General features: G+C 34.2%; 1 protein-coding gene across 1 annotated transcript in view; it reads left to right on the top strand.

The window, feature by feature from the left end:
* Positions 1 to 13,652, top strand: part of LOC133840724 (transcription factor HIVEP3) — a 61,019-nt gene that overhangs the window by 15,588 nt on the left and 31,779 nt on the right. Inside the window, exon 2 of the mRNA XM_062272719.1 lies at positions 13,033 to 13,089. Coding sequence (XP_062128703.1) covers positions 13,033 to 13,089 — 57 coding nt within the window. The remainder of the gene's footprint in view (positions 1 to 13,032; positions 13,090 to 13,652) is intronic.

Here is a 13,652-nt window from a genome sequence, read left to right as displayed (position 1 = left end):
CGCTGCGTTTGATTTCTGATGTCTGAGAGCAATGCGGTTGCTTTGGCATTGTGTTGCGATTCTTGATGATGATGATTCACCTGACGTATATTTCTATCGTTTGAGTTTCTCTCACCTAAACAAGTTTCATATCATCTTTTGTTATTCCCTCCACTATACTATATAATAATGTGGTGCGGTGAGTAACATTTCACACACACACACACACACACACACATCGACACTTGTGACTACTCAACAGTTATCGCAACAGCGCAAATTTCTAAGAATTCTTTTCATTTGACTTTTGCTGATTAAAAGAAATCAATAAATTATCAGCACATATCAATTTAATTTCGTCGTTGGCCACTTCCAAGCATTACCCACACCGCAAATGGACATTTCTTGTCTCATATACCAAATATTCTCTTCCCCCATTCTCATACTTTATGTCAATTCGATTTCTTGGCGCCTCTGACAAAAAAAAACATGGAAACGAACACACAAATTGTTCAATTGCCTTTTAATTGAATTTCAAGCTGTGCTATCATTCACTTCTATCAATCAATTCTCACATTCAGCATACGTATGTGTCTATGTATGTTACAGTGTGTTTGTGTATGCTACTGTGTTTGTGTACATGCGTATGTATGTGTGTGGTGTTCAGGTCAACTGCAGATTGGAATGGAAATTGAAATATTAAGATTTGTAGGTGAAAATTGAAAGTGTTGCACATAATAATTGGATTAAGACATACAAAAGTTTTAAAGTGAAATAAAGTAAACAGAAACATCAATAGAAATTATTTGTTAAGTAATAAAAGTTTTAATATTACCAAATATTTCTGTAAAACATTATATGATAATGACTTCTACTTTATCTCAAGCAATTGAAACACATATCAGTAAGGAGTAAATAGAAAATTCATTAAGAAAAAATTCGCTGTTTTTCAATTTCTCAGTACTATTCAGAAACATAAAAAGTGAGAAAGCCACAATCGAGTGTGCTCGACAGTGAGATATCCGCTACCCAACTTCAATAAAAAAGCAAAACAATGCGAAATCGGTATTATAATTAAAATACTATTCGAAATATACCATATAACGAAACATACTTAATTCAAGAAATATATCATATATACCATATCGAAAAAAAACATGAATATACGAAATATACTGAATATAGTATATACCATAAATAATTACTACATTTTCTATATTAATATACAAATACGAGTCTCCGAAGTTTCTTTACTTTTTTAATATCTTGAATCGAAGTATTTTTCAGTTACCTCTCTTTTAAATATTTTCAATATAAGAAAAAATATAATGAATACTAAGTATTAAGATATTTAAAGTATTAAAATGTTGTATGTACCTCAGAAAAATCATATGGGTAATTCCATGGCGAAATTTTGTCCCGTGCGAGACTTTTACAGTTCACTGCAGTGAAAATAACATAAACTGAAACAATTTTAAAAATAAGTGAATGTTATTCTTAAAGCTCTAGATAAGCACTATATTTAGAGCTAAGATTGATTTTAGGAACTTGATCTGTTTTCCGATAAAATATATAATTTCGTTCATTTTTTTGTTTTGCGTACGAATCGGTTAATTTTTGCAATTATCACATCAGAAAACAAAACAGAAAAAAAATTCCAAAACCATTCTTAGCTCTAATTAAAGTACTTATCTAGAGCTATAAAAATAAACTTTTCTTATTTTCAAAATTGTTTCAGTTTATGTTATTTTCAATGTAAAGAGTCTCGCACGGGACAAATTCCGTTTTGGAATTACCCATATATTATTTTTCAAAACAAATATTTAATGAGCAAGTTATTAAGCAAATACTGTAAATATAATTTGGTTGAACTTAAAAATAACAAAATATTTTCAGAAAGTTTTTTATAATTACTATATTTACTACCTCAATTTATTAATATAATATAATATAATATGCGCAAAACAAAAAATTAACAAATATTTAAGAAATATATTTAGTAGAGAAAATATCTAATTTGCATTTCTATTATAACACTATTTACACATTACTTATTTCAACTTGCTCATTTTTTTTATTCGTTATAATATCATATCAGCTTGATGACTTCTTTAGAACCCCAAAAATGATGTAGAACAGCTGTTATAAGCGAAATAAGAAATCATCTGCAGGTCTTCATCAACAGTGTTATTTGAACAGTTTACATTTTGCTGTAAATAAATACAAGTTTAGCATCAATTTACTTTTCTACAAAAAAAAAAAACATATTCTAACGAATTGCTTTTATGATATTGCCCCAGACACCTGTTGGCCATAAGCGCTCTTTAAGCCCAAACAAGCAATACAAGTAGGCGGGACAAGGGCAGGGGGAAGGGCAGAGGGAAGGGCAAGGAGGTAAAAGCCATTCGTGTGTTCTTATGTACACATAAAGTATTCAAAATGAATTTGCCCCTCTTCATCGTGGCTTTATTCACACTTGAGGCAGCTTCCTGTCGAGCATTAAGTCTGTGCCATATATACATCTACTTACTTTGTGAGCATTATAGATACATATGTATATATATATGTATCTCTGTACATATTTATAACAATTTCGCAGAATGAGCAAAGTGATTTCTGATAAAAAGTTAAGTGGCCCAAAAGCCAAATACAAACAAAATGCACACACAACAAAAAGGGCCCAAAAAACAGGTTCAAACGACCAAAAGGAGAATCCAATGTGTGTGTGTGTTTGAGCTGGAGGCATAAGTGTATCATAAATATGAATATGTTGCAGGCACTTCACTCTCTGCCCTCAAGTGATGCCAACGCACGCACAAAGTCTGAGATACAGATACAAAAACAGGGTTAACACGTCAGGTAGTCACTGGACTGCTTGTTTAGGCCTAGGGAGCGAGATCCAGAACGAGACTGTGGCTAGAACCCAGCAAACAGTTTGTGGACAGGTTTGTTTCGGTTCGTTGGAAGGATTCGAAATGCAGCAGCAGCCGATGATCAAGTTCACAAACAATGGGTTAAAGACCCAAGAGCCAAGCATTAAACTTGGCTGAGTCGTCGCAATGTCTGGCGTCGGCGGTCTGTTCAAAGCGAAATGTTATTTTCTCGTTTTTGTGTATTGTTTTGGGTTGGCAAAAGACATTTAGTGTATGCAATTGGCATTGGCAAGTTTATGGCCAGAACAATAAGGCCAAACTACTTAACTGATTTGATTTGTTTTTTAGACAATTCTCTTTCAGTCTGTTATGTTATGTGACTGTTAAATACTCGTAACTAACAGCAGCCAGCAGCTAAGTTTGGCTACAATTTATATTAACTGACAGCCGCACAAGCAATTCTCACTTAAGCACACACACACCCCCTCCACAAGACACGCCCCCTTAGTGAACCATGGCCTCACCTTAGTGGGCCATAGATTGAAGGAAGTCACGTTACGAATGCGGCACGTAGCACGCTCTCATGTAGCATGTTGTAGCGCAAAGCACGTCTGTGTCTGAGGCGCCAACGTCTACGAAAAACTTCTGTTTATAGACCGTTTGTCGTGCACGACGCATCTACCAGATACAGATACAAATACCATCGCAACTTGGCCAAATGAAATGCAAAAGCAAAGCAACAAAAAAAACAAAACACCAACCAAAAAAGAAAGAGACGCAAAACCAGCAAAGGCAAAAGCAAAGCCAAAGCACAAGCACAAGTGCTATGCGTATCTGTGAGATACAAGATACAAGACGCTGTACAGCCAAGTTGATTGAGGATTGTTGTCGTCGTCATCGTCGGACAGACAGACGACTTTTATTTTGCGCCTTTTGCTGAGAACACAAAAGTTGGCAGCAGCTGTTGCCACAGGATGGAGCAACAGATACGTTTTTCCCATTTTGAGCGGCAACAGTCGCAGTCTCAAGTATGTGTGTGTGTATCTGTGTCTGTTTGTATCTCATTTTTTTTTTTTTTTTGCGCACTCAAAGGAAGCGAATGTAGCAAAGCAACGCATAAAATATAAATGAAATGAAATTGTCTGTCCCATTGGATGCTTGCTTGCCCAGATACAAATGTGCACAGATACAGATACAACTACAGCCACAGATACAGATACAGATACATTGTTGTATTAAGGCAAACCAGCGAAGGAGTCTGTGTAAAGTCTTCTTCGATGTTTTCCGTCTTTTCTCGCCAACAACTCGATTTTCCTTTTTGCCTTCTTTTAGTTCGTTTTTTTTGCTTTTTTTTTGGCTGTGCCGTAATTTATGTTAACGCAGATCGAAAAATAAATCTTTTGGCCATAACGTAGCATGCTATAAATATCAGTGTAAAGTGGCCTCAGGGCAAGGTGGAAAGCAAACGACCAAAATACCGATGCCACCTTCCTGATAAAAGCCCTACATGAAAGTGAGAAGTATTAAATTGTCGTGTTTTGGTGAGCTTTAAAAGAAAATAATTGAAATGCACTCAATAAACGAAAGCCAAACTGAGTTTTTCCAAGAACTTTGACTGTTTTACGATTGTACTTTAAAGTTGCTTTACAAAATAGCACAACAGAAAAGTTTCAATATATTGGAAAATAAGCTTTAAACAGCTTTTTTCTATGTTAAAGGCTAAGCATAACAATAATGATATGTTCACAATTAAGAGTTACTTAAAATTTTAACTCAATCCTAAATATGAAAATATGAATGAAATATGAATACTTCTATAAAAAATAAAAATAGTTATAATAATGAGTTGAATCCAAATTATTAAATTACAATAATAACACAACTTCTCTCTAGAAATAGTTTAAATAAATTACAATAGTTCAGTTTTGGACTTTAGTCCACAATTAAGTCTTACTTATAACTCTAACTCAATCTTAAATACATATATAAAAAATATGATTAAAATTTCGAAATTATCAAAACAGAAAGCACTCAAAGCTTTTCCCTAGAAACTTTAAATCAAATATATATTTATAATATTTTAAGTTTCAAGCTTCATTAATCTTTTATCATTATTTTTTTTTTAATGTACCTTGTAAACTTAATTCAATGCACAGCTTTAATGAACTTTCCTACTTGAACTTGAATTATTTATTATATTTTCCTAGCAAGATAGCAGCAAAGCATTTAAAGCAATAATTGATGTCATATGTAATAGCAAATGTTGAGCTTTTAAGCTTCAAGTGACATTAATTGATACACACTCATTACAATTAATCCAGTGGAAAGCTTTAATGAGCATTTTCCTCGAACTTGAACTGTGTAACACATTTCAACGGGAAAATCGACAAAGCGAATTTCAGTTTAAGGTGTACAGCCACTAAAATTACTAACTAGGCGTGAAATCTTATCTAAACGAAGCAAACAGTCGAAAATACAACGTAGTCCGCAGCAAATGCACAGCAATTAAATGCACAACAACAAAGCAGTGGCAGCAACAACAACAACAGCAAAAAACAACAAAGAGCAGCAATTGAGAGCAAGTCACAGCTAATGATAATCGTCAAACGAAACGCAAAGCAAAGCAAAGCGACGCGATGTGATGCGAAGCAACGACAACAATATGCGTGTAATAAAGCTTGAAAGCTGAAAAGCAAACACACAGACACAAAGCACACGCCAAATGAACGAAACGAGCCAAACTCACAGCTTGAGTGAGAGATAACAAAAGACAAACACATAGAGAGTGAGTGAGCGAGAGAGGCGAGGCAGAGAGAGCGCGCGTGCACACACACACACACACACGTGCACGCACACATTCAACAGGGAATTCCCTCAGCTGATTGAACGTCAGACTAAAATTGAAAGCCAAATTAAGAGCAAGCGTCAGACTGCTTGTTGAGCGAGCGGAAGAGAGAGAGCGAGAGAGCACGAATGAGAGAGAGCGCGCGTGCTAAATTGTGCGAGAGCACAAACGAGAATAATTCAAAGGAAATTAAGCATAAAAATGAATAACTTTTTGATAATTGCGTTTTGCTGCTGTCAGCCGTTTTGTCGTTTTGGCCATTTTTACATTAGCTCATTGCGCTCATTTCATATTTAGTGTGAGCAACTTTTGGTCACCCATTTGCACACATACACACACACATACTCAACTATACAAACACATCCGTGTGTGTGTGAGAGAGCTTATCTCATTCTGCTTAAACAGTATTTGCTCATCATTTACACAGTCTGTCACATGGGTTAATCATTTGTAGCATCTGTGAATTTGCATTTAAATAATGCCCCCTTCCACTCGGCCGATCTGTTTGAAGACCACAGACCCAAATAGATGATAATCGTGACTAGGATAATGTGTAGACAAGCTCTCAACACACTTGTGTTAATTAATCATTTCAAATCGTTCAACATTTTCTTCGGAATTTCACTTTTCTAGCCATTTGTCGTTCTTAGGAACGTGCAACCCAAAATATAACTAATTAAATTGATTTCCGTAAATCAATTTGTTAATATGTAAAGTGGAATTTGAGGATATAAATATGTACACTATACAGGAAAATTCCTGTCATGTCCCGAAGGATATTTGTGTATTTATAGAATTTACACCATTATTAGCACTTGCACATTCTCAGCATTGTTGAAATTTAATTATATACACAAAACATTTAAGGCATTTGATGTGGTTTTGGAATGTACTAATTGCAACAAGTATTTGCGCTTAGCTTGGGCTAATATTGGCATCTGAAAGGACGTTTGACACTTTGCCAAGAAATTATAATGAAATGGTAATTAGAACGAACCGATATTTTAAAGGCCTAACCGCAACTGACATTTGACATTTCGAAAACACACACTGCAAGTAGCACAAACTTGAATAAATATGAAAATAATTATTATATATTCTAGGAAATTTTTGACGAGTGCGCGATTAGTCAAATGACTATGACATCAGTTAATACTATACGTATACGAATATCTATAAATCTTGTGCTAAACAAATTGGAATTGCCTACACGCCCCCACAAATATTTTTTAAATTTTCTTGTAGCTTCCTTTTATGCGATTTTGTTTTTTGTTCCCTGCCTCGTTCTACATAGTTTTTATTATAGATGCAATTTAATTGTTCAGTTTACGAGTCCCACGCACTTTGCCACACATTCTTTGCATAGCTTTCTGCAAGTCTCACGTGGGTCTTGACTCCGCGCATATTTTTTGTTTGCTGCAATTGCGATTCTGTCTGTCGGTTGCAGCTGTAAACATAACTGGATTTTGATTCGGATTTGGGCCTGGTCCCAGTTCGTTACGCCTGTTTTCATACAAATATATATGTATGTACTCACGTGTGTATGTGTGTTCAGACACCTTTTTATTTATTTTCATGAAATGTGCAAGCAGCTGCAGAAATTGGCAGTCGTTGAAAAAAAATATACGTACAATTAAAAAAGAATACGGCACATGCATTTTAATATCTTGTGCACCCTGTGGCAAATAGATAAAATACTGAGTACATTGAAGTTGTCGCTTAAGGGTATCGATTAAAGTTCACGAAGTTTATCGCCGTTCGATTACAACTTTCGCAACGCTGCTGCGACTGCTGACTATCGTTATCGATAAGCTATAAAATCGGCAGCCATTAAGCAATCTCACACGATGCAACTTCATTTTAGTTGATTGTGTTTGGCATTATTACAAATTCCAAGTGGCAGAGCGCAGAATATTGCATTTAATATTTGAAAACAGACATACACAACAATAATAATAATCATAATGAGCACATCAACAAAGTCGAGCATTTTAATTATGCAATCAACAGGCGCATATGCAAAATATTGTTGTTTTTGTTGTTGTTCCTCCTTTTGCTTGTTATTTTACGATTCATTTTATTTGGCATTTTTGCTGTTGTTGCTGTTTTCTTTTTTTTCTTGTTTTTGTTTTGCGTTGCTTTGCATATTTCAATCGCTGCGGCTGTTTTGCGCTTTTGCTACGTCACAAGTAACACGTCGAGTGGGTGTGTGTGTGTGTGTGTGTGAGAAAGAGAGAATAAGCCATGAAATGAGAGCGAATGAAATTGAAATCAACTATTGAAATGCTACGTCAAATTACGATTGCTGTCGTGATTTTTCTTGCTCTTGCTCATATGTTTATAGGCACTTGACTGCGGTTGTGTTGTTATGGTAACATTTCAATATGAATTGAAATACCCTGTAAAATGCATTTAAAAAATACAAAAGTGGTATGAACTTAATGATCGATAGATGTTATCAGTGTTTGCCTGTTTATGCGTTAAATTAGGTTCGATTTAAATTACTAATTATATCATTAAAAAAATATACAAAGAAATATTTTTATTTGGTGGAACACAATTTCTACAACTTAAGGATTCATAATGTAATATTCATTTCCAGATAAGAATATTTGATCATTTTCTCATTGACGATAGTTAGTTAACTCAAGGAGTTTGATAACTTCAACGGGAAACAAATCCAAATTTATACCGAAATGAATACTATTATATAACAATTATAGTATAATTCATTATATTTTTATTATAATAATATCTGTTTTAATGATATAATAAAAAAAAATTCAAATCTGCTCAGAAAATCATCTTCTCAAACTCAATCTTTCGCATTAATCCAACATTTTCTTAAATAATAAATATTATATCGCATTAATGCCACTTCCAGGGCATCTCTTAGTCGGGCATTGACTGTGGGACAACACTCTAACTTGTTTAAAATCATTAAATGACGTTTCATTGCGTCTTTCAAGTGGATTTGCAGTTAACTCCCGCACTCGGTCAGTTGGTTAATGGCACTTAAACCGATTTTCCTTGCCTTGCCAAGTGGTAGATGAAATGACTCATGACTCCATATGTGACTGCCGACTGCGACTGGGATTGTGGCTTTAGTGTGTCAGCATTCATTTGTAACTGAACAAATACACTTACACTATATTCATATGTATACATTTTGCTGTATGTCATGCAATTCGCACTGCGAAAAGTCATGCAACGCAGTTGAATGGAATTCCGAGTGCTCTTAACACACACGAATGCGGTGACTACTGCAACTGAGTCATGAAGAGCAGGCTCGCAATATATTTAGACTTCATTTAAATTAACTAGTCTTATAAATAGAAAGTACACAAAAGTCAAGCTAAACAAAATTAGAAGAAATACATCACTAATTATTTCATAGTTATCAGTTATCGATAACACAAATATAGATTATTATTGCGAGTAGAGGACAGGCTTGGAATTTATTTAGATTTCATTTAATTTAGCTAATTTTATAAATAGAAAGTACACTAAAGTCGAACTAAACGAAAGCTGTAGAAATAAAGTAGAAGTACTTCACTAATCAATATTTAGTTACCTATATTCGATAACACAACTATCGATTAATATTGCTAGTAAAGAACAGGCACCCAATTCATTTCGATTTCATTCATTCATCTCATTAAGGGCAAGCTAAACCAAAGAAAAAGTATAAGTCTTTTCGATCGTTAGTTACCTATTATCGATAACTCTAATATCGATTATTATTATTGCGAGTAAGGAACAGGCTCGCAATTTATATAAATTTCATTTAATTTAGCTAATTTTATAATTAGAAAGTACACTAAAGTCGAACTAAACGAAAACAGAAGAAATAAATTAGAAGTACATCACAAATCAATCGTTAGTAGCCTATTATCGATAACTGTAATATCGATTATTATTATTGCGAGTAAAGATTAGTTTCTTTCAAAATGATTACCAACCACTTAGGCTTCAATTATACTACAGAATAACAACGTTTACTGTGATCTTTAACCATGTAGTCTCGGGTACAAGAAGTCTGCATGCAAATTAAAGCAGCGACCAGGCTCTCAGCAATTTATGGTAGGCGACTGCAGCTGCTTCCCGATGCCTGAAGAATTGGCGAAAAAGAGCAGAACAGAAATGCAGAGAAAGGAGAATCGTTGTTGTTTTTGTTGTTGTTGTTGTTACCACAGACAGGTAGCATAAAACGCGGCCGCAATTTGCGCACGCATCATTCAGTGAAGAGGAAGAACAACAAAACAAAAAAAAATAAGACAGAGGAGACATTCCCCAAGTCTCTGGCCGCCGCTTGCACCTCCCTCGTTAGCAGCGGCTTTACCACCTGCCGCACTTGTTTATTGGCCGCCGACTTGTTGGCGTCGATGTTGCTGCAGCAGCAGGGGAAGGGGGGAAGAGAGTGGCCGACGAAAGCGGAAACATGCGCATCAAAGCACACAGAAAATCAGCTTATAAACAACAACATGCTGAAGAGGCTCGAAGGCGAGGAAGAGGAGGAAGAATTGCTATAACATGGCTGAAATTGGCAATGCCATCGTCGAGATTCATTTCTTACGCTTCACTTTAAAACTGGTTACGTAGCCAGGCTCAAATCAACAACCAGTTTATCCCCATAGTTGTGTGTGTGTTGGGGAAGCCGCTTATTGTTGCGTTCTGCGCCTGCTGCTTCTTCGAACTTTGCTAATTGCGGCCGCAAATGTTAATAAAAACAATTAACATCAATGACAGAGAGCGAGGGAATGAGCTCAGCAAACCAAATGCCTGTTATTATCTTTTATTTATATAAGTACACTGCACACATGGCGTATGAGTAATGTGGCCACATGACGTCACAATAGCATTTACACACATCTAACAATATTGCGTAAGCCTAATTGTTAGCATTCTACAGGGCATCTCATAGTCGCACACACACACACAGACGCATTTGCAGTCACTGCTTGTAAAATTATTGCATACTTTCAGGCGTCCGCATTGGCAGCAAATTGTTGAACTGTTTGTTGTCTCTTATCACAACAATGTTCAAAGTGCGGCTCACTAAAGTGCGATTAAAGTACGACAACGAGTCTGAGTGTGAGTGCTTGTGAGTAGAACATTCACTCATGAGTGCTTATGTGTGTGTGTGTGCTTTACAACAGTCACAGAGCAAGACAATTCAGTTTGTGGTCACCGATAAGACGTTTAATCGCTGTGTATTTTGTAATTACGCGCCTTTCCACATCTATAAACGAGTATAGACACACACACACTATATTGTATATATATTCAGTCCTCACTCTCATCATGCTTATCAAAGAGCAGCCACAAATTGTGCAAAAGGCAACTTACTAACTGCGCAGCCCACAACAGCAATTAATAACAACAAGCGAGTGATTAACGAGGAAATACCTTGTAAACTGCTCTATGTGGGGATTTGCCAACGATTTGTTATTGTTTTTCGTGTTGGGGTAATTTAAATGCAATTTAAATACCATTTGAACAATGTGAATCACCACTCAGAATTAACATCAGATAATATTAGACTAGACACGTAAAAAGTGCTCAAGTTTCTTTAATAATAATGAATGACTAACAGCAAGATTTAAATGAATGTAATAGATACTTTAAAGAGCCACAATTTTCTTATTTGATTATCATTAACTTTAGTAAAATTTCCTTTATATTCTGTATATAAGAAATAATATACAAATAATATATTATTTTCAAAGTACTTCAAATCAATTATAAAATAAACATTGCATTGTTATAACCATTTCTTTATGTTACTTAAAACTTAAACTTTCGTTTTAACAGAATTTAAAAAAAGGAGAAAAAAATACCTTCAACACATTTTGTATAGAAATATAATCCATAAGTGTGAAAATTAATCAAAATGTACTTTGAATAATTGCATTTATCAGTAATAATACAAAAATATTTGTGAAGTACTCTAAATCAATTATAAAAATAACATTGCCTGTAGAGGTAAAGAACAATCGATGTTACTATCGATGGCTCAAAATTAAGTATCATCGAATAACGACGAATATCGAAAGCACCCACTATCGATAGTTTTTCAAAAATTTAAAGATTATTTTTAAAAAAATTGTATTTATCAGAAAAAATACTCAAATATTTAAGCACTACTCTAAAAATTCTAAAAAAAAAGGTACTTATAATAATTATTACAAATTATCATCAAAAGAAAACTATAAAATATTTCAAAAATACTCTTCATCAATTATAAAATTAACATTGTCATATCGCATAAATTTCGCAGGGTATGTTAAGAATAAGTCTATTCAACGGAGATGAGGAATGTGAAATAATGATGAACGTTCACAAGTGCGTCATTTGAAGTGCTTGGCCCCCTCGACATGAACATAGATTTACATATAGCTACTCTATATGTATAATAAACACATGTACATATATAATCTGCGTTCTAAATAGCCCAAGCATTTTTTATGCTATGCTTTATTGTTTTTCATAATTTCATTATACTTCAGAGCATATATAAAATATATATGTATAACGATCTCGTATAAATATGTACAAAAATATTTATTTTGTGCCTTCATTGGGAATTTCGCCACAAATTGCAAAGCGCTTCGATTATATTTATAGAACATTTAGCATTGTCTATGCGTTTGCTTTTTCATCAGCCGTAGACGAAAATTTGTTTCGCCGAAATGCTCAAGTGTGTTTTGGCTATGTGTGCGTATACTTAACGTACGTATATAGATGACTATATGCCAGGCAGACACACATTTAAAATTAGCCAAACAGCGCAAAAACGTTTGCTTGTAAACATTTCAGAATATCGAAAATATATATATATGTTATACACAAAATATATATACATATATTAGTTATATGTATATCGCGTTGTTGGCCTCCGTCTACCCATGGAAAATCGCAACAATTTTCTCAACGGATTTTTTCTTTACTATTGTCCAAGTATTTTCTGGGTGAGTGTGCAGTAGGTGGGCAAAAAAATGATGTCTACTCACTTGACGTCACAAAGTGAAATGTCAGTGTCAATGCGTGGGGGCCTCGACATTTGGTATAAATAAAAGATTAAATAGACTTTTCTTTTGTTTTATTTGGCAAAGCAAGCACAACCGGCCGCGACTGAACAATTGAAGACATTTGCTTAAGCACAAAATAAATGATTTGGCCATAAATTCTTGCATGTTTTGTATGTGGGGCACTTATTTAAAAATTGTCAGACATTTTCAAAGCTAAAGCTAAAGCTAAAGCTAATCATAAAAATCTTGATATGTGTGTCTTAATTTATTGCTAATTAATTTTATCGTTCTTGTTTTATTGCAGAATCCACAGTGAATTCGCGTAAAAATGCGCTAGAAACGTCGCGGGAGAAATTGAAAGGTAAATTGAGCAAATTATTTATAAAAAGTACTGAAATCAATTTGTCGATAGTATGCCGGTGATTGACAATCGATAGTTTTCGCAAAAATATATATTACTTTATTTATTTTGATAGTTGAAATTTTATTAACATTCGTTTTTCGATAGAAAACGGTTGATTGACAATCGATAGATTAAATGACTATTTCAACAGTAAAAAGGTGATTGCCAATTGATTTTTTTCTTCAAAGGCTCGATACTAAACTATTTATATCGATTATTGAAAGTAATTTTTCGATAGTAAACGGTTGATTGGCAATTGATTATATGTTCAAATGTTTGGTATTATTATTAAATTATTTACATCGATAGTTTAAAGTACTAAGTATTTCGATAGTAAACGGGTGATTGGTAAACGGGTGATTCCATTGTTTTCTCAAATGTTTGACATATGTTTAAATATATCGATAGTTGTACTCAATCGTGACTGATTTGTCTTGCTTAAAGTTTAACTTTTCTTATTCCTTATATAATCGAATACTATTTATGTTCTTATTGATTGACAATCGATAGTTTTCATACTC

This window comes from Drosophila sulfurigaster, chromosome 3, assembly GCF_023558435.1.
Source record: "Drosophila sulfurigaster albostrigata strain 15112-1811.04 chromosome 3, ASM2355843v2, whole genome shotgun sequence".
Lineage (NCBI taxonomy): Eukaryota > Metazoa > Arthropoda > Insecta > Diptera > Drosophilidae > Drosophila > Drosophila sulfurigaster.
Note: the sequence above shows the minus strand (reverse complement) of the source record. Positions and strands in the feature narration are given on the sequence as shown.